Below are 20,940 nucleotides of genomic sequence, written 5' to 3'. Positions count from 1 at the left end.
AGGCCAAAAATAGAAAATAAATAGTAATTTTTACGAGTTACATATAATGTGGCATTTACAATATACTTTGGCTTATGTTTGGCGCGATATTTCTTATTTCTTATTTAGAATTTTTCAATTTTTTTAATTGCGCTTATGGGTTTTCTGTGTGGCAACTATGAATGGACATTGCCTGTCCATAGACATTTTTGACACTCTGATTTGTGTGCTGTTCTTTATTGGCTGATAGAGTTGTTGCAAAGATATTGGAAACTAATTCCGACGGTTTTGGGAATCTCTCGAAGGGTATTCACATTTCAAGATGACTGTGATCTATGTAGGAGTAATAACCATCAATAGCTACAAAAATCACTAGAAAAACAAAGAAATACTAAATAAAAACACCGTTCTACAACTGCACTACAATTCAGGTGAGGAGGAATAAAAGTGGACAAAATCACTAACGAAGTCAATTAACGCGCCGTACTAGTAGCGTCGCACAGCTAAAGGGGGACGTGAGAACGACATACATGGAAGTAGGTAATAACCATAATTAATTTTGTTAGTGTGCTAAATTTGATTAATCTTATCCTTGAATAGAATCTTAAATAATCGCATGGAAATGTCACCGCCGAAAAGCTGTGCAGTCTGTGGCGACAAGGCGTTGGGATATAATTTCAATGCTGTAACCTGTGAAAGCTGCAAGGCATTCTTTCGAAGAAACGCATTGGCAAAGAAGCAATTCACCTGTCCGTTTAGCCAAAATTGTGAGATTACAGTGGTTACTAGACGATTTTGCCAAAGATGTCGGCTGAAAAAGTGCTTAGATATTGGCATGAAAAGCGAAAATATTATGTCTGAAGAAGATAAGCTCATAAAACGGCGTAAAATTGAGTGTAACCGAGCAAAGCGGCGACTCAACGAAAATAAAATTGGTTCTTTAGCAGATAGCACAGGATTCGATACAACCTCTCATGATTCGCAAAGTTCCTTTGATAGCGGCAAAGGCACGGCTAGTAATAATAGTGGATCTGCCGCTATTACTAATTTGCCGTCGCCAATTGGTGGCACTGCACCAATACGTTCGCCGATCTTATTAGAGTCGGACAATGACATGAAACCTGAGCTAATGACGAGTGATGAAATGGTAGAATTTATTGTTGGGGATCCTGATCGTGCGTCGCAGGCTATTAGCAAATTAATGCGTACGAAAGATGAAGCACTTTCTATCGTGGAGAAGATTCTCTCATCGCAGAAAGATTCTTTGCGGCTAGTATCACATCTGATTGCATTCCCAGGTTAGCTAACTCAGAAATTAATCCACCCTGTTTCTTTAACTAACATCTTTTCGCATTCATATTAGGGGATGCGCTTAAAATCATAAGTAAAATAATGAACTCGCCATTTGATGCGCTCACAGTGTTCACGAAATTTATGAGCTCACCTACTGACGCCTTAGAAATAATATCAAAAATTGTAAGTTCGCCGCAAGATGTTGTGCAATTTATTCGAAACCTTATGGAATGTCCAGAAGATGCACTCGATATAATGAATAAATTCATGAATACACCAGCAGAAGCATTACGAATAATCAATAAAATATTCAACACTTTAAATCCGCCAACACGCAGTGATGAATTGCATAAACTGCTATTGGATGCAACAAAAGATAATAAGGAAACATCATTCCAGTCAATACAGACACACTCAGAATCGAAAGGATCAGATTCCGGACACCATTTGCTGCAATCGATGCTTGAGAATAGTCCTGTTATGACACATGATATCGCTAACAAGTTATCGCCCTCTAATCAGCAATCAATTTCGGTTAATTCAGATATAATGGTGGAATCCCCTATAAACATACAAGAAATGTCAATAAGAACGGATACGCCAGATCAAACCTTGTCGTCTATTCAATCTGAATCAATACAATCAACTCCACCTTCAATGTCCACAAGTGTGCTATCCCCTTCCCAAACAATGCAAATTGGTTCTCCAGAGTGCTCTGTTATTGCACAGGATTTGCAATACAACTCGCCAACAAGCTTACACGCAGACATTGTACTACCAAGTACCTCAGCTGGCCTGATAAATCCTAATTCTCCTACAGATATTACGTCTGAAAGTGCAGACTTCAGTAATGAACATTTCGATATAAAAACATTTATACAAAACTCATTTCCTGAAAACGCAAGTGGGGGCGATAGCTTAAATTCACTAGAATCTGTGCTATCCGAAGTGATACGAATCGAGTTTCAGGCATTTAACAATTTGCCGCCAGAGCCACGAGTTAAACAGGAACAATTTCAGTATCAGTCAAACCATATGACGGTGCACAATTCAGTACAACAGCAACAATGCGGCTACAGTGTTTACAATACACAACCGCAGCAAAATATATGCTCGCCATCCGGCGAAATGATGAGACGTGACCTCAACGAAGCAGAGCAGATGAAGTTGCGCGAGCTGAAAATGGCAAGCGAAGCACTCTATTATCCCATGGACAACGATCTATCTCTATTAATGATGGGTGACGATAGAATTAAGGTGAGTAGAACATAATAGAAATTCAGTATACAGTAATAATTTATTCCTACTATTCCAATTATTCCTACTAAGCACAATTTATATATACATATGTGTGTTTTCTTTCGCCAATCGACTTGGTCGCTTATCTTATCACCTCAAATGTGCCCAAAATGTTATAAATTGAACACCTGTTGAAATTGTACGCGTGAACTGAAATATTAATTGTATGAGTCAAAATATTTAATCGTATGGCTTATAAGTTAATATTGGCATATATGCTAAGGGTCTTTGGTTTTTTACTGTGGTACGATTATTTTGTTTTGCCTTTTTTATCACAGCATATGTGGGTAATGACGAGTCAGGTAGCAAGTATATAAGTTGCATCGGTATTTCGGTACACCATACCAAATCCAACTAGCTTTAGGGGAGCACTTGCACTGGATTTTTTTTAATTATGCATAGCTGGTTTACAGGGTGGTCGCCATGCCCAAATCTCCGGGCATGAAACAACTAATGGCAGAAAAACTTGTTTCTAATAGCGATCAGGCGATGGCAAACCTCTGAGTGTATTTCTGTCATGAAAAAGCTCCAATAAAAAAACTACCGTTTAGAGACGGCGTAAAACTGTAGGTTCGTCCTTTTGTGCAAAAATAACAAGGCACACACCAAAAATTAGAGGAGGAGTCCGGCCAATCACCAAATAAAAGATGTAAGCGCTACTAGTATAGATCTTCATGCACATATACATATACATACATACGTATATACATATACATACATATATATAGATGGTTTACAGTTACATTTAGCATTATCAATTATTATTAAGAAAAACACCTAGGCGAACATAAACAATTTATAGTTGTTGCGTATTTATCTCTCTGGCGCACATTACTCATACTGCTACACTATGTGCGAAATGGGGAATTTTTCCGAAATTATCGCACATAGCTCAGCGAAAAAACTAATATGATATATGTAGATATTTTTGCAATTGTATTAACAAAGTCATTTAAAGCGAAAGTCCACCATAGGATAAAAAATATTCCCAGTCATCAATCTACATAAATGCGGGATTAAAACCTTTACTTTTAAATATATGAGCTTACGAATGGGTGTAACGAGCATTGAGCAGTAATTTCTAAAGTCATAGAGTGCATAAATAACAAGAGATAATTAATTTCGATCTTAATTTAAATACGTCCACTTCATGGTGAAAAGATTTTGAATCTATCATCCTTACGTCCACTTCACATGCACTCACATCATATGTTTAAACAAGTAGAAAATACCAAGTAATTTTAAGAGATCATAAACTCTTAAATCATAATTCAGCAATGTTATTTAAAATTGGCAAATTTAATTAAATTAAAAAAAAAATAAATAAATAATTGGCGCGTACACTTCTGTTAGGTGTTTGGCCGAGCTCCTCCTCCTATTTGTGGTGTGCGTCTTGATGTTGTTCCACAAATGGAGGGACCTACAGTTTCAAGCCGACTCCGAACGGCAGATATTTTTATGAGGAGCTTTTTCATGGCAGAAATACACTCGGAGGTTTGTCATTGCCTGCCGAGGGGCGACCGCTATTAGAAAAATATTTTTATTAATTTTGCTTTCACCGAGATTCGAACCAACGACCTCTCGGTGAATTCCGAATGGTAATCACGCACCAACCCATTCGGCTACGGCGGCCGAATTAAATTTTAGCAAACATAAAATGACAGTTTTTAAAAACTATCAAAGGTCTGTTCATGAAGCAAATAATTTAAATGATAAATTATCAAGTTTTCATGTTTTTTCATGTATCAAAAAAACTCGCAAAGTAGGGGAATGTGAGAGAGCAAAATGACATTTCATTTTGAGGGGAAGCTGCAAGTGTTTACTGGATAAATTTGTACTTGTAAGAATTTGCAAGTGAGAAAACCAGCTGAACACAAAGTAAAAATAAGTGCAAATTAAAATTTGCAAATTGAGTCAAAGTTCGAAATTTAAATTAAAATTATGATTAAAATGGAGAATGTAAGTAAATATAATATATTTTAGATAAAATTTATAAAGTTTATTTGAAGTCACAGATTAAATAGGAATCCAAATGATATAGCGCTATGCACTTCAGACCACAGTCTCTAGTCACCGTTGCTGCAAACCGAAAGAGTTTACTGTTAGTGTTTTACGCTTGTACCGCTTGGTTATTAACTATTTTGACAATATAAATACATACATGCATTGAAGGAAGCAAGGAAAATCTGAAGAATGCTGTGATTACCACAACAATAAAATTGCTAATGGAATGTTATTCATATGACAGTGATGATGAAACGCAGCGAATTATTGTTGACAAGTTAAAATCACTTGAAACTAAGTTCGTTATTTTGCATTTTAGTTTTTTTTTTTTTAATTTAAGGTAGTTCAATTGAATTTTTTTAAATTTTTGTGATTTTTCCCGCCAACAATTTAATCAGCTGTTCGTAAAACTTGCAAATTGTTACTGTTTGTTTGAAGTCCTTTTTTGATATTTTTCTTTTAGAGAGCGAATGCTCGGAAATCAAGTTACTAGATCATTTTTACAAGAACAGACCTAATATCGCGCAAGAAGTCTTGTTCAATCTTTTAATGTAACTTTTTTGCCACATTTCACTCGTAATGCACATTACGTTGGTCAAGAAATAGCTCAGTTCTATTTTCAATCGCAGTTCAATATTCAGTGTTGTTGTTGTTGTAGCAGCATAAACATTCCCCATGCTTACATACGGGGAATGCTGCTGGAGTGACAGTCCTTGGCCGGATATAAATCCGGGTCGTTTCGGTAACGTAGAACCGACTGTCGTGGAAACGAAATTAAGATGATTAAAGCTAATTTTTTCTGTAAATTCTTGTTTGCTATAATTGCAAATATAATTGTTTCCGTTAAAATCGTTATTGGGCACGAAAATGGGAAGAGGACCTCACTCCTCACTTGAAATGAAGAACATTATTTGGGGCCTTAACGAAAAAGGTACAAAAAAAAACAAAAATTGCAGAAATAATTAGATGTTCAGCTGAAAGCCTCCGTTGCTAGCGCTGCTTTATCTTTTTGTTTATTTAACAATTCTATTGTTATTTAAGCTTTTAAAAAATAAAAAAATAAAAATAAAAAAATAATTAGATGTTCACAAAAATATACTTAAAAGAAAGAATGTTCGAAAGACGCCTGCGCGAAAGACTACAATTCAGCAGAATTACGTTCTGGATATTGTAGCAGGTTAAACACCTTCCTATCCAGAATTGACCCCGACATACTAAACATATGTCCGGTATGTCATGGTGGGGGTAACTTGAAAGTTCGAGGATAATTTTCTTGGAATGGAGTTGTCTCAATAGTCAGAATGATATGGCTTCGTGCGACTTCTTTTTGTTTCCTAAGTTGAAGTTCCCACTCTGTGAAAGGAGATTTCAGCCGATAGAGGAGATCACAGAGAATGCGACAAAGGAGCTGAAGGCCATCCCTACGTCGGCCTACCAGGAGTGCACGGAGGACTGAGTTAAACGTTGGCCCATGTGTGTTGCTTCAGACGGATCATATTTTGAAGGAGATAAAATAAATTTGCCTGAAATTTAACTCTGTTTCTTTTTTTTTATTTAAACATTCTCGATACTTTCTGATCATAGGCTATAACTACGGTAAGGCCAAAACAAGAGTATTGAAGTCATTTCGATTGTGCGCAAGTTATTAGGAGGTTTTTGGTCTTCCACGGTTCCTAATACTTTGGTGACAGCTCCATAGAGCATCCTTGCCTACTTCGCCGGCATCTTTGCGCAAGTGTGACCTAACCAGTAAAATCATCGGCGTTTGATGATGAGCTCGATTGGAAGTTCGCTGGTCGAATACTCATTTTTTATAGATATTTTTTAGGATTTTTTTTAAAGAAAATAAAATGCGATCGTTTTGATTTTACAGTACGCTATTATTGACATCAAATAGTATACAAGAACAATGTTTTTTTACATATTCTTTTTTTGTAGTAGGGTGGCATCAAAGTAAGCGTCTTAAAAAAAAATAGGTGGCTTGTCAACAGGATTTTGGCTCTTCGAGGCATCTTGAACGAAAAAGTTAAACTGATTATTATTCTGTAGGCTCGTCATTCTGGCGTGACAATGGGTACATTTTTTTGAAAGTTAACAAAATGTCGGACTTTTGAAAACATACCTCAAAACGACCGCATTTTATTGTCTTAAAAAAAGTTCCTAAAAAATATTTATAAAAAATGAGTATTTGACAAGACTACGTCCTTAAGCAAGTCCTGGTTTGAAATAACATGAGACCACCAGATTTTCAAAAGTTTCAAGGGCCGGTGTTGATTTTGAATAAAATAAAATTTTTTTAGGGAATTATTGTCATTTCTCTTTATTATGATAATATTGGTATGGCTCAATTACGTATGAAACAAAATATCGGGCAAATGGCCGCCGCGGCCTCGGCGGCACATCTCCATCCGATGGTCCAAATTTTCGATGACGCTGAGGCATAATTGAGGTTCTATGCCGTTAATGTGCCGAATTATCTCATCCTTTAGCTCTTGAATTGTTGCTGGCTTATCGACGTACACCTTTTCTTTCAAATATCTCCAAAGAAAGAAGTCCAACGGTGTCGTTGACGTTTGGGTGTGGTTCACATTCAACATCGGCCCTTGAAATTTAACCACCCTTTAGATAAGGATAAATTTATATTTAGCTTATTTTTTTTACTATGTATTAACAAGCATTTTTGACCTAACGCTACCAAAACCACTTTACCCCACTGTACGAGTAATGTTCGTTTCGATAAATTTCTTTTAGCCCGAAGAAACACATCAGGACCCGAAACTTTTACAGGTCATTAATTTAACGGCAGTAGCAATAAAACGTTTAATAAAAATGGCTAAAAAGATTAGTGTATTTCGTAACATGTGCCAGGAAGATCAAGTGGCACTACTGAAGGGTGGCTGCACTGAAATGATGCTTATGCGCTCCGTTTTGACCTATGACAATAACCGCAATACGTGGAAGGTAAGTTTAACCGATTGCAATAACTGTGTGTATGTATGTATTTCAATCGCCTTCCATAGAGGAGAAAATTTATAATTTAGATAATTTTTTGCGAAGCTCTCTTATAATTCATGAAATTTTATAATTTTCAGTTACCGCATGTTTCGAATGCAGCCCATTTGCGTGCAGAGATTCTAAGGGCAGCTAAGGGCAATATTTATGAAGAAATTTTAAAATTTGTTAGCACCTTCGATGAGAAATGGCGCTTGGACGAGAATATCATTTTAATACTGTGTGCAATTGTGCTCTTTACACCAACACGCGCGTGTGTAATTCACTCGGATGTCATTCGACTGGAACAGGTAAAACCGAAAGGAGTTTAAATACAACCTCATTTGTTAATACTTTTTTTTTTATGTTTCAGAACTCTTATTATTATCTTCTGCGAAGATATCTAGAGAGCATCTATTCGGGCTGTGAAGCAAAGTCAGCTTTTATTAAGTTAATACAGAAAATCTCCGATATTGAGCGTCTGAATCAATTTGTAATAGGTGTTTATTTAAATGTGAATCCTTCACAAGTGGAGCCGCTACTGAGGGAAATATTTGATTTGAAAAATCATTAGAATGCTGCAACGAAAATACGGCTGACTTTCTAAATATATATTTATACAATACAATGTATTGATGCGACATCAATACTTATTTTCATGCGCTGTAATGTATCTTTAACTATATTTTTTTTTTTGTTGCTTTTAGGGAAATATGACAATTTATCAATTACGTCTAGAAAGTCAGCCGCATTTTGAATGCATCAGTGTGCATAGTTTTAGTTTTTTTATAATAATAAAATTGTTGAATGTAAAGCGAAAGCAACTATATAAATATTACCTGCACTTTAATGTATAAAAAAAGTAGAATTGTATCATCAACTCGGGTACACGTGATAAATGTACAACACTAATTAGTCGTTAAAAACTTAAAGTTATGCTATTTTTAATATTATACACAGATAAATAGAATGCAGAGTTATATATGTATGTATACAATATTATGAATTTAATTTGAGCAAACAATACATCACCTATTCACTGTTAGACGGCACACACACGTTCGTTGTTTCAAATGTGCAATCTATAGAGCCTGGATTAAATCTATATATTTAAATAAAAACAAGAGTCTATTTTGTGTAACAATGGAATAGTTGTGTAGATTTATTTTAAGCCTTCAATTGGTTTTTATGTTAAGGGGTTAAGTTGATAATTTTTTTTTAATTAAAACTTCTTAGGCGTCGATGTACGAGCGAGAATGGAGAGTAAAATTTCAAGGCCATGCAACGTTTTGGGCATTTTCGTTCCGCGAGAAAGAAAAAAGATATAACATAGAGAAAAAGGATAGAGAGAGAGCTATACCTTATATACAGGGTTTGATTGAAAAGTAATGAGTTGTTGTTGTTGTAGCAGCATAAACATTCCCCGTGCATATACGAGGAATACTGCTGAAGTGACAGTCCTTGGCCGGATATAAATCCGGGTCGTTCCGGTTACGTAGAACCGATTGTCGTGGGAACGTCTGAAAAGTAATGAGTCTTCCCGCGCGGTGCGTCTGCCAAGCGTTCAACCGAATCGGCTGGTGGGGGAAAATGATCGTTGGACCTTCCACTAGAAACCGGTCCCAGTTCGCTCCGCGCGTGAAAGCTGTTTTAAAAGTGTGTTAGGATTTTGCAGTGGTGAAAATGCGGCGATCGTTGGAGCAACGTTACTCGATCAAATTTTGCGTAAAGCTAAACAAAACGAATACCGAAACCATAAGGCTACTCAAGGAGGCTTACGGGGACCAATCTCTGTCCAGTGCCCAGGTAAAACGGTGGCACAAGTCCGCGTCGTCCGGGTTCGGCCCGACCTCGTCAACAATGGACCCTTCATCACGACAATGCACCGGCGCACACGGCCTTTCTCTGCACCTCTGCATTGGCCAAGATGGGGGTTCCGGTGCTTCCCCACCCTCCCTACAGCCCAGACCTTCTTCTTGCTCCCGCGCCTTAAAAGAAAGCTGAAGGGGAGGCGTTTCGACTCCATCGAGGCGATCCAAAAAAAACTGTGACAGCCGAATTGAACGCGATTCCGAAAGATGAGTTTAAAAAATGTTTCCTGCAGTGGAAGGACCGCTACCAGCTGTGTATTGACGCTCAAGGGTCCTATTTTGAAGAATATTAGTTGTATAAGCCAAAAGGTTTAATAAAACTGCTTAAAAAATAAGGCTCATTACTTTTCAATCAAACCCAGTATATCTTAGATACACTTTAGACTATTTTTCCTTGTGGTTGTTAATTTCTAGTGAGAAATAACACTGCCTACTTTTTGGCGCTTGTTTGTTGGTGCAAACTTCTAGGAAATATATTTTTGATGCCTACTTTTTGGCGTTATATTTCTTTGATGCCTACTGTTTGGGGCGTTCTTTGGTCCCAATTTTTTTGGGGAGTTTTTTTTTGTGTGCCTACTTTTTGGCCCTTATTTCCGTTTCCTGGCTAGTGCTTGTGCGCACTATAAAGTGCTATCCATTCCGGCGTCGGATTTATTAGTATGGCCTTGCGGTAATTTGTGTCGTTGCTGGGGTCCTGGAATCGATGCGTTTGTGCGGGTGATAAACGCTCGGAGTAGTGCGGGCGTTTACCTACACCGGTCGAAACTTCTCCGTTTTGGATAAATTTTGTGTATTTGTATTCTCTGCAAATGTTGTGAATTTATTTAGATATATATTCTTTCTCTCTCCCTCGGGTCTCTCCCTCTTTGTATGCCTTGAAAGTTTTACTTCTGTTATGTGTCCTATGCTACATGCCCTTTTTTTATAATAATGATATAACTTAATTTGTTTCTGTGATTTTCCAATCATCCTTCCAGACTTTCGAATTATATCCAATTACGCCCCACACTACCTGAGCGCCGCTTGTTTGCCTTGTCGTTAGTTCCGCTACTACTAGCATCTTTACGTCCGCCTGTGTCTGGCGATCCCCCCGATCCAATGTTGCGTATCAGCATTCGCAAGCCGCGTGCCTGTGCATCACTTGCTTGCGCTACATTATTCACTTCCGATGATATTACTGAAAAATCATCTACCACATGCCCCGGCGGACTAACGTCGAAGGGCAAAATGTCACTAAGACTTTGCTGTGGTCTATACGATGCACGACGACGCGCTCCACTGGAATCGCTACCGGCAGCATTAAGATTCTGATTACTACCGGAGGTCGATATTTGTTGTTGCATTTGTTGTAAGCGCGTTTTCAGCAAAGCATTCTCCTCCTGTAGTCGCCGTATATGCGCGGCCTCGTATTCGGCGCGTACAATAGTTGGTTGTGGCAAACATTGGTAAATTGTTGTAAGGAAGTTACGCAGCGATAATTGTAATGTGTCTTGCCATTGTTTCGAAAAGTACAAAGCGAAAGTGGGCGAGTCCTCAGCATTCTTACAAAATGGAAAATCTAAATATAATATTTCTTAGTAGGTTTTGGTACAAGGTGAATGTGATTAATATAAGGAAAAAAAATGTGAACTTACAAAACCAATCCTTCCATTCGCTTTGTTGTTGTAAATCTACTGCAAGTTTTGCGAAAAATTCTGTTACTTTATCCAGACGATTGCTTGAGTAGGCCGTTACCAGGTACAACTTGAGTAAACTATTTTCCAATTTCTTCACAGCTAACAAATACATAAGCGGTTTATGGTGGTCCTGGATCTTCTTAGTAAACTTACCTGTGGCATAAGTATGCTCCAGTTTGCTGAAGAGGTTGCTATCTAAGTGCGCCCAAAGCGCTCGTAGCGCAGCTAAATCATGGCTTTGAATGGACTGATTAAAATTTTCCAACAATTTCTCGGCACGGAAGCTTTGATCTTTCTCGGTCCTTTGTTCCTGGTCGAGAGTTTTTAAGGTGGAAGAAAAACCTCTAAACACCAAATATTCCTTCAGAAGGTTGTCCAGAAAAGCAACCTGCGCCATATCGTAGACAATTTATTTACTTTTGTTTGTTTGGAAACTAATAAAAAGGAACAACGGAAATAATCTGGTGCAGTGTTGCCACTTACCCGATAGTAACTTTTTTTAATAAAGTATTTACCTGTATGGCTGCCGCCAGAGGAAAATATTTGTGTCACCATCATCCGGTAGGATTCGGGCCAGAAACATTCAATGATTGAAAAGATACTTTCTAATAGCGGTGGCCCCACGGCAGGCATTGACAAACCTCCCACGAGTATTCTGTCATGAAAAAGCTTCTCATAAATATAAACGTGGGGTAAATCTTTATTTATTTTTCGACATTTAGGTTTATATATTATACTTCGACCAACGTTGTTCTAGTTTGTTGATCCCCTTCGAATAATAGGACTTGTCCAAGTCTGAAAAATAGCCATTCGTTTCTGCAACCCTCTCCTTGTTTGAAAAAAACATTATTCCCGCCAGACATTTCTTTAAATTCGGGAACAAATAATAGTCTGAAGAGATAAATCTGGAAAATAGGAGGGATTTGAAACAAGTGTCAACCATATACATATATATAATTGGTGTGTACACCCTTTTTGGGTGTTTGGCCGAGATCCTCGTCCTATTTGTGGCGTGCGGTTTGATGTTGTTCCACAAAATGGAGGGACCTACCATACCATTTCAAGCCGATTCCTAACGTCAGATATTTTTTTATGAGGAGCTTTTTCATGGCAGAAATACACTCGAAGATTTGCCATTGCCTGCCGAGAGGCCACCGCTATTAGAAAAAACGTTTTCTTAATATTGGTGTCTCACCGAGATTCGAACCTACGTTTTCTTTGAATTCCGAATGAGTCAAAATAAACAAATGTATTCACTGGAAATTAACACACATTTGTATTCATTCTTTACATAAAATGCATACAAGTTTTTTAATGAATCAATTTTTCAGAAGATATACGTATTTTAAGAGTTTGATTTACATTTCTAATATACCAGGTGCGTTAATTATTACATAGTTGTAGGCTTGTTTATAAGACTTGAAGTCAATTTTTCGACCACAAGTTTAAAATGATGAGTGAACAAACGTTGAAATTAGTATCTGATATAACTTGAACATTTTAAATGTATATAGGTAATTTTTTTACAGAATCGTTATGAACGAATAAATTTTGTGTTATTGAATTATATGATACTTACATTATAATTTTATTTTTTACTATTCTCTGATTTAAAAAATTGTGTGCCTTAAGAGCGATAAAATGGGGTTTTCCAAGTTTTGGTGCTTTTTGAAACTTAAAAGTTGGCAACATTACTAACTTCGCCTATCGCAATACCGATTGCATTATGACTGCTGTCATCACTATTGCAATCATTTGACATTTTATTATGCGTGTGTGTACCTTTTGTCAATTGGAAATTTTGTATGAACGCGTGAAGTTGTTGCGGGAAATATTTAATTTTTCGTGTCGAAATTGCGCGCAAATAAAACCAAAATAAATGCATTGGTTGGTGGAAAGTTTGAAATTAAAATATGAATCGAAAGGGAGTGCGAGAACAAAATGATATATCGATAATACGGAATCTACCAAAACGACTTCAAAAGAGGATTGTTGAAGATATTGGCGATGACTCGTTGATAACGCATATTAACGTTGATAGTCAAATTGCGCGAAGCCGATCTTCGACGTCATCTGGAGGCGTTGTTACGGTGGCGAGAAAACATGATAATGATATGTTGCCTGGAAAATTGCTGCATAAACCGGAAACATCAGGAGGCGTGTATCAAGAAGGTGGGAACGGAGTATTGATTATGACATGTGTTATGTGATTTAATGATTTAAATATTATCTCTTGCCTTAGTGAACGGAGGAGAGGATGACAAGCGCATTGATTTTTTCTTGCGAAAAGGTCCGTCTACTGTCAATAATCTAAGCAAAAACAACCACAAAAGAGAGACTGTGCCCGTTTTGGAAACCAGCGGGCAAACAATCGATAATAAAACGACGAAATGTGACAGGAGTGGCAGTCGAAGTTGTAGTAATGCAGCTATACCAGGAATTTTGCGTTTAAATGATGTCAAACAAGTGCAATCAGTAGGCAGAGATAAAAATAATTTTATTGGCGAAAAAAACTTTGCTCGTGAAAACGGGAAGAAGGGCACGGCGCATATACACCAACTAACGGAACAGTCAGTGAATGCAGATAAAGTCGTTACTAAATCGCCATCACGACAGTTGCAACGACATCCAAGGTCACCTGCTTGGTTTGAGATTCTTGCTGATGCACAGTACGCCGAACTGCTACCCAAAGCTTACGAAAAAGTTACAACGATGATCCAGCAAAATACAGTAATCGAGGTAAGATGACACGCAGCACAATTGATTTGTGCCGATTTATGTTATAGAACGTTTTTCTTCTATATTTAGAAATGGTCCGAGTTTACTGAAGCGCGTGCTGAACTTCAAAAGATATTCGCCAAATTACTGCTACAACAGTTAAAATTGTGCTGTGAACAGAAGATTGACTCATTTTTCTGGAAGCTGCTTTACTATAACGTTCGAGAATATTTAGTATCCAATAGCAAATCTAATGCTGATGATAATCACCATCGTTTGCTATCGCTCGTCGAAGAAGGCTTAGATTTCTATACAAACCTACATATGCAACTTAATGTCAAATACATAAATATCGATCAACAAAATGCCAACAATATCGCTCAAGAAAATGTATCATCACAACGCACAGCGCACAAGTTTGAATTTATAGCTAAAGTAGCCGCCCAAAAGTTACTTATTTGCCTAGGTGATCTATGCCGTTACAAAGCAAAAGAAGTACAATCAAATGACTATACGGACGCGGCCAAATATTATCGGCAGGCCCAAGCACTTATACCCACAAATGGCATACCCTATAACCAATTGGCTATAGTAGCCATACATGAGGTAAATATTTTTTAAATAGAAAAAAATTAAATTTTTTCACCTAAAAATGTTTATGTATTTGTAGCGCAAGAAATTCGACGCTATTTACTTTCATATGCGTAGTTTAATGTCCTCCAATGCCATATATTCAGCACGTGAAAGCCTCTTAGTGTTGTTTGATGAGATTCGCAAGAAGGTAAATTAGTATTAATTATATTGGCTTATATGTACATTAAATTCAAATAATTGTTGTAGTACGAGGAGACTGAATTAAAAACATCACCGATACATCAAGGCAGCCCAAGGCACAATCACATTAGAACTTCCAAATCAATACGTAAAGAAGTGTGGATACAGGTAGATGGTGTGCGCCGCTTGCATCGTGCCTCTGAACCTGACGATTGCGGAAGTAAATATGCCGTAATAGCTGAAGAAAAGCGCTTAAACGAGTTGACAAGCGAAGAGGTATGTCAGACTAGTCTAGACTACAACATTTAATTATTATCAAACATTTAGTTATGTTGTACAAAAAACCGTTACCGTTTTAGCTCCTTCGCCGCTTCACATCGCTGTATTTGTATGTGCTTGGAAAGCTCTACACTGGCATAGGGTATATAAAATTTAATTAATTTAAATTAATATGCACGGCAAACAAACTTTTCATTTAAAATCTGTTTAATTGATAGAATGGAAACGATAATCGAGCATCAAAGGAAACTTTTAGTGCAGTTGAGTGTTTTGCTCAAGCACAGCACATTTCCGATTAAACGCTCTCGTCTGCTGAGGATAGTCGCTTTAAATATTTTTATGCTCGAGCACAACATGCACAAAGGTTAGTAACTTAATTTATAACCACATTTTGTCCACTTGCGTTATTTATTACTAGACTTGCTTCTTTTTTTATTTTATTTAAAAAAAATTTATTTCGCGTTATTTAATACTAAACTTGCTTCTTTTTTTTATTTTTATTGTATTTAAAATCTTTTGGTTTTATTTTTTCAAATTTTTTTTAACTTCTTTTATTTGGTTTTATAATTTTTTATTTTGCTTTATTTATTACTAAACTTTTTTTATTTATTTAATAATTTTGTTTTTTACTTTTAAAATTTTTTTTATGTTTTTACAAATTTTGTTTTTTATGTTTTTATTATTATTTTGAAATTTTTTTTTATATTTATATATATTTTATTTATATTTTTTTTAAATTTTTATATTTTTTTATTTTGCTTTATTTACTACTTCTTCTTTTATTTTTATTTTGTTAAAATTTTTTCTTTTAAGTTTTACAATTTTGTTTTTGTATATTCTTTTATTTTGTTTTATTTATTACTAAACTTGGTTTTTTATTTATTTATTACTTTTGTTTTTAATTATTTTATATATTTTATTTTGCTTAATTTATTGCTAATCTTGCTTCTTTTTTATTTTTATTTTATTTAAAAACTTTTTTTTAATTTTTTAAACATTTTTGGTTTTTATTTAAAATTTTTGTTTTATATTTTAAATTTTTTAATATGTTTTTTTGCTTCATTTACTACTAATCTTGCTTCTTTTTTAAATTTTTTGACTTTCAAATTTTTTTTTTATTTTTTACAAACTCTGTCTTATTTTTTTATTTTGTTTTATTTATTATTGAACTTGCTTCTTTTTTATTTGATTAAAATTTTTTTTTGTAATTTCTTTATATATTTTTAAAATTATTTGTACTTTTTCATATTTTTTTTGCTTTTATTATTACTAAACTTGCTTCTTTTTTATTTTTATTTTATTTAAAAATTTTTTTTACCTTAATTTTTTTTTAACTTTGTTTTATATTTTTTTATTTTGCTTTATTTAATACTAAACTTTTTTTATTTATTTATTTTATTAATTTGGCTCTTGAAATTTTTTTTTATGTTTTTATATTTTTTTTAATTTTTGAAACTTTATTATTTATTTTTTATGTTTGTTAATAATTTTTATATTTTTTATTTTGCTTTATTTACTACTAAACTTGGTTTTTGTTTTATTTATTACTTTTGTTTTTATGTTTCTATTTTTTATATATGTTTTTATTTTGCTTCATTTATTACCAAAATTGCTTCTTTTTTATTTTTATTTTATTTAAAATTTTTTTTTACCTTAAATTTTTTTTAACTTTGTTTTATATTTTTTTATTTTGCTTTATTTAATACTAAACTTTTTTTATTTATTTATTTTATTAATTTGGCTCTTGAAATTTTTTTTTATGTTTTTATATTTTTTTTAATTTTTGAAACTTTATTATTTATTTTTTATGTTTGTTAATAATTTTTATATTTTTTATTCTAAACTTGGTTTTTGTTTTATTTATTACTTTTGTTTTTATGTTTCTATTTTTTATATATGTTTTTATTTTGCTTCATTTATTACCAAAATTGCTTCTTTTTTATTTTTATTTTATTTAAAAACTTAAAAAAAATGTTTGTTTTTTTAATTTTTATTTTTTTTAATTAAACTTTTTTTTATATTTTTAATTTTGTTTTATTTTATTTATTTATTTTTATATTTTTTATTTTGCTTCATTTATTACTAAACTTGCTTCTTTTTTTATTGTATTTACAATTTTTTTTTAATTTTTACAAATTTGTTCTTATTTTTTTATTTTGTTTTATTTATTTATTACTTCTTTTTTATTTTATTTCAATTTTTTGTAAATTATTTGTAAAATTTCCTTTAATTTTTTAATTTTTTTGTTTGGATTTGTTTTAATTTTGTTTTTGTTTTATATGTATTTTTTTATAATATATATTTTTATTATATTTTTATATATCTTTTTATATATTTATAATATATTTTTATTTATTTTTTATTTTACTTCATTTATTACCAAAATTTTATTTTTATTTTATTTGAAAACTTAACATTTTTTTTTTTAATTTTTATTGCTTTAATAAAACTTTTTTTTATGTTTTTAATTTTTTTTTTCATTTTATTTATTTATTTTTATTTTTTTGCCTCATTTATTACTACACTTGCTTCTTTTTTATTTTTATTGTATTTAAAATTTTTTTTTAATTTTTACAAATTTATTCTTATTTTGTTTTATTTGCTATTTATTTATTGCTTCTGTTTTATTTTATTTAAATTTATTGTAAATTATTTGTAAAATTTCCTTTCATTTTTTTCATTTTTTTATTTTTATTTTGTTTTTTTTTAATTGTTTAATATGTATTTTTTTATATATTTTTAATATATTTTTTTTATATATATTTTTATATAAACGTTTTTATATATTTTTTATTTTGCTTAATTTACTACTAAACTTGCTCTTTTTTTATTTTATTTGAAAAATGTTTATATGTTTACTTAAAATTACTGTTATATATTTTTTAATATTTTTTTAAAATATTTTTTTGTATTTTTTTAATTTTCTTTATATATTTTTTATATATTTTTATATATATTTTTGTATATTTTTTGTTTTTATATATTTTTAAATATTTTTTTTTTTTAATTTTTTATATATTTTTTTATATATTTTTATATATATTTTTGTATATTTCTTGTTTTTATATATTTTTAAATATTTTTTTAAATTTTTTTTGTATTATTTTAATTTTTTTTATATTCTGTTATATATTTTTTTATATATTTTTTTATATATATTTTTATATAATTTTTTTTATATATATTTTTTTATTTTTTTTTATATATTTTTTATTTCGCTTTATTTACTACTAAATTTGCTCTTTTTTTTTCATTTTATTTGAAAACTGTTTTTACTGTTTTATTTTTTTATATATTTTTTATTTAATTTTTTTTTGCTTTATTAACTACTAAACTTCTTTTTATTTATTAATTTTTATTATTTTTACAATTTTTTGTTTTTACATATATTTTAATATTGTTTTTAAATATTTTTTTGTATTTTTTTAATTTTTTTATATTTAATTTTTTTTTATATATTTTTAATATACTTTTTTATATATATATTTTTTTTATTTTTTAAGAATCACGTCGCGAAATCCGCTACTACGCCTTTCATTTTTGTAATCAAATTTTCGGTTTGCTGCTGCGCAAATGTAACGAATTTTTCGAAACATATAACGTTGATGTATTGGATCCCGAGAAAACTTGGTAAGCGACTAATTTTGTATACGTTATTTTTTGCCCTTCAAATAATAGAAAATTGTTTTTAGCCATGCCGACCTGAGTACTTTACTGCAGTACATTAATATTTATACCGACTGGTTGGCGCGCAATGTGGACATTTGGGAATCAGTGCGCAATGAAGAGTTAGTATCAAACGCGACTTCGCAGTATTCGTATTTTTATTAAATTGCTTCCGCATTCAATTACAGACATACCATCATTGATAGCTGGTCGGAGTGGGAATGTATCTTCCCACGGCTCAGGCGGCTATGCGATGCGGCACCAGCAAATATTTCGCAACATAAACAACTTGAGGAAGAGTTGTACTTACTTGGCTTCACACCATTAATGTCTGCCACAAGCATAAGCACTAATAAAAAAACTCACACGGAACGTGCTACTGAGAAGGATCAATTTTCGGCAAGAATTGTAAAAATATGCGCTTTTCAAGAATGCTATGAAAAGCACCAAGCCAGTCTGCGTGTACATGACGATGTGTTTACATTGGAAGAGCTGAACGGTGCCATGGAGAAAGCGCTATGCACACTGCTCAGTGACGAAGATGATAACAACGAAAATATGCTGACGAATGGAACTAATTCGGAACTAACCGGCAAGGAAACGAACTCAGTAAAATCCGCTGCTATTGAGGATGCACAAATTTCACTGCTTTCGCAGAGAAAGAAAGAGCTGGAAGCCAGAACGAATGTGAAGAAAATGTATAACGCAAAACTGGAGGTAAGTTTGAAAAGAAATAAGAGAATGGGGTTTATTTTCTATTACTTACCATAAAAATAATATCTGTTTCTGCTTGCGCTACAGGAAATTCTGAAATTCGTTGACACAAAGCTGTATATAGAAGTGCGTCCCAAATATCTGATGCCGGACACAAATTGCTTTATTGATTGCCTCGACGATTTCGAGAAGCTCATTCAGGAGTATAAGCGCTACATACTGGTAATACCTCTAACTGGTAAGTTTGAAGGCATACATATTTAATGAATATAACAACAAAAAATGCAGAGAAATATAATATTTGTTAACATTTTTTAGTGGTAAAAGAATTAGATGGTCTATCGAAAGGCGTGAAAGTGGAATCATATCAGAACTCCTTACAAATGAATCGCATTCATCACTACGACGACGTTTCTACTTGCGCGAAACGTTCTTTGGACTTCATACGAAGCGCAAAAAATAACGTGAAGTATGCAAATGAGACTAATTACTTTGTCAGACAAAAATGATTTCTTATATTAAATGCAAAAACTCATCTATCTACAGGTGTGCCACCACAAAAGGCTCATTCATCAGTTCGTCGTTATTTGCGTTAGCAGAAGAGGAGAATGTGTCGAATGATGATAAGATTTTGGCGACGGCTGTTGCGCTTTCGAAAACCATGAGCACCGAAACCAATAAAGGTTGGTTGTTAAGTTCATATTGTAATTTGTGTTATCTAAAAAAAAACCTATTTCGTTTTGCAGATGGTAAATGTTTTATACAAACCGAATTGGTACTCATCACAACAGATCGCAATTTGCGTGTGAAAGCTTTGGCGCGCAACTTGACTGTGAGTAAAATGGGCGAATTTCTGCAGTGGGTCAAGGACTGTAATACTTAATTTTATGCAAACTCTTTATACTTTATTTACATTTATATGCCCGGCAATCCGCTTATGCAAGTGCCATTATTTGTGTATGCCGTTATTGTTAAAATAAATGCAGCCGCATATGATAAATTTGGTACTCATATTTAGTGTTGCTTTTTTCGTTTAAATATGCATCTATGCATACTTGTATATGTACGTATATACCTTTGTCTACATACTGTTATTATGAATATGCCTACTGTTTATATTTAAATGTAATGTTTTTTGTACAATTCGTTGCTGTTATTTACTTAACGGCACTTGGACTTTTATTCGTATTTGTAGTGAACTCATGCATTCGTTTTTTTGTCTGATAATTTTCTTAGTTGTATAGTTTGATAAGCAGTTACGATGACTTTTGATTATCGAAATATTTTGTGCAAGATTTCTATGTTGATTTGTACAATTTTTAATAAATAAATGCGTTTTGCTAACAGAAAATACGAAGTGAATAGTGCAATTTTCTATTCTTTATTTGTTGTTGTTGTTATAGCAGCATAAACATTGGAGCTGGAGTAACAGTCCTTTGCCGGATATAAATCCGGGTCGTTTCGATAACGCAGAACCGACTGTCGTGTGAACGATTCTTTACTTGTCTACGGCTTGGCCTTGGAATTACAACCAATACCCATCTATTGCAAGGATCCTTGTCTGTTCTGCGTGGGAATCGCAATGTTTAGACACATCCTTTTTGGTTATTTGTTTATGCTTTGCTTTTCAAAAAAAAAAAAAAAAATCAATAAAGAAAAGATTTACGCAAGGCAAA

At 33.1% G+C, this 20,940-nt stretch overlaps 3 protein-coding genes across 5 annotated transcripts; 2 read left to right on the top strand and 1 right to left on the bottom strand.

The window, feature by feature from the left end:
- The first annotated feature begins 30 nt into the window (after positions 1–30).
- LOC128855811 (nuclear hormone receptor HR96) lies at positions 31–8,715 on the top strand. Of its 2 annotated transcripts, none has more exons than XM_054091000.1 (6): positions 31–515; positions 580–1,277; positions 1,343–2,529; positions 7,327–7,536; positions 7,668–7,877; positions 7,940–8,715. In XM_054091000.1, the coding sequence occupies exons 2-6, from the start codon at positions 596–598 to the stop codon at positions 8,138–8,140; spliced, it is 2,490 nt and encodes an 829-aa protein (XP_053946975.1). In that variant the 5' UTR covers positions 31–515; positions 580–595; the 3' UTR covers positions 8,141–8,715. The 2 variants fall into 2 exon arrangements, with proteins under 2 accessions (XP_053946975.1, XP_053946974.1); XM_054090999.1 differs by having other exon boundaries at positions 31–519.
- A 1,332-nt stretch (positions 8,716–10,047) lies between these two features.
- Positions 10,048–11,567, bottom strand: LOC128855813 (WD repeat-containing protein 91). Its single transcript, XM_054091001.1, has 3 exons — positions 11,267–11,567; positions 11,072–11,212; positions 10,048–10,995 (listed from the first exon to the last, which is right to left on the bottom strand). Exons 1-3 carry the CDS (start codon positions 11,508–11,510, stop codon positions 10,424–10,426), a joined length of 957 nt encoding a protein of 318 aa, XP_053946976.1. The 5' UTR covers positions 11,511–11,567; the 3' UTR covers positions 10,048–10,423.
- Positions 11,568–12,866: 1,299 nt separating this feature from the next.
- LOC128855810 (telomerase-binding protein EST1A) lies at positions 12,867–20,626 on the top strand. Of its 2 annotated transcripts, XM_054090998.1 has the most exons (14): positions 12,868–13,285; positions 13,356–13,852; positions 13,922–14,437; positions 14,502–14,612; positions 14,672–14,881; positions 14,965–15,026; positions 15,103–15,248; positions 18,388–18,514; positions 18,577–18,672; positions 18,739–19,267; positions 19,352–19,502; positions 19,583–19,733; positions 19,811–19,947; positions 20,011–20,626. In XM_054090998.1, exons 1-14 carry the CDS (start codon positions 13,027–13,029, stop codon positions 20,145–20,147), a joined length of 3,129 nt encoding a protein of 1,042 aa, XP_053946973.1. In that variant the 5' UTR covers positions 12,868–13,026; the 3' UTR covers positions 20,148–20,626. The 2 variants fall into 2 exon arrangements, with proteins under 2 accessions (XP_053946972.1, XP_053946973.1); XM_054090997.1 differs by having other exon boundaries at positions 12,867–13,285; positions 19,811–20,626.
- The last annotated feature ends 314 nt before the right edge of the window (positions 20,627–20,940 follow it).

This window comes from Anastrepha ludens, chromosome 2 (genome assembly GCF_028408465.1).
Source record: "Anastrepha ludens isolate Willacy chromosome 2, idAnaLude1.1, whole genome shotgun sequence".
NCBI classification, from domain to species: domain Eukaryota; kingdom Metazoa; phylum Arthropoda; class Insecta; order Diptera; family Tephritidae; genus Anastrepha; species Anastrepha ludens.
This window is presented reverse-complemented; position numbering and strand designations above follow the sequence as displayed.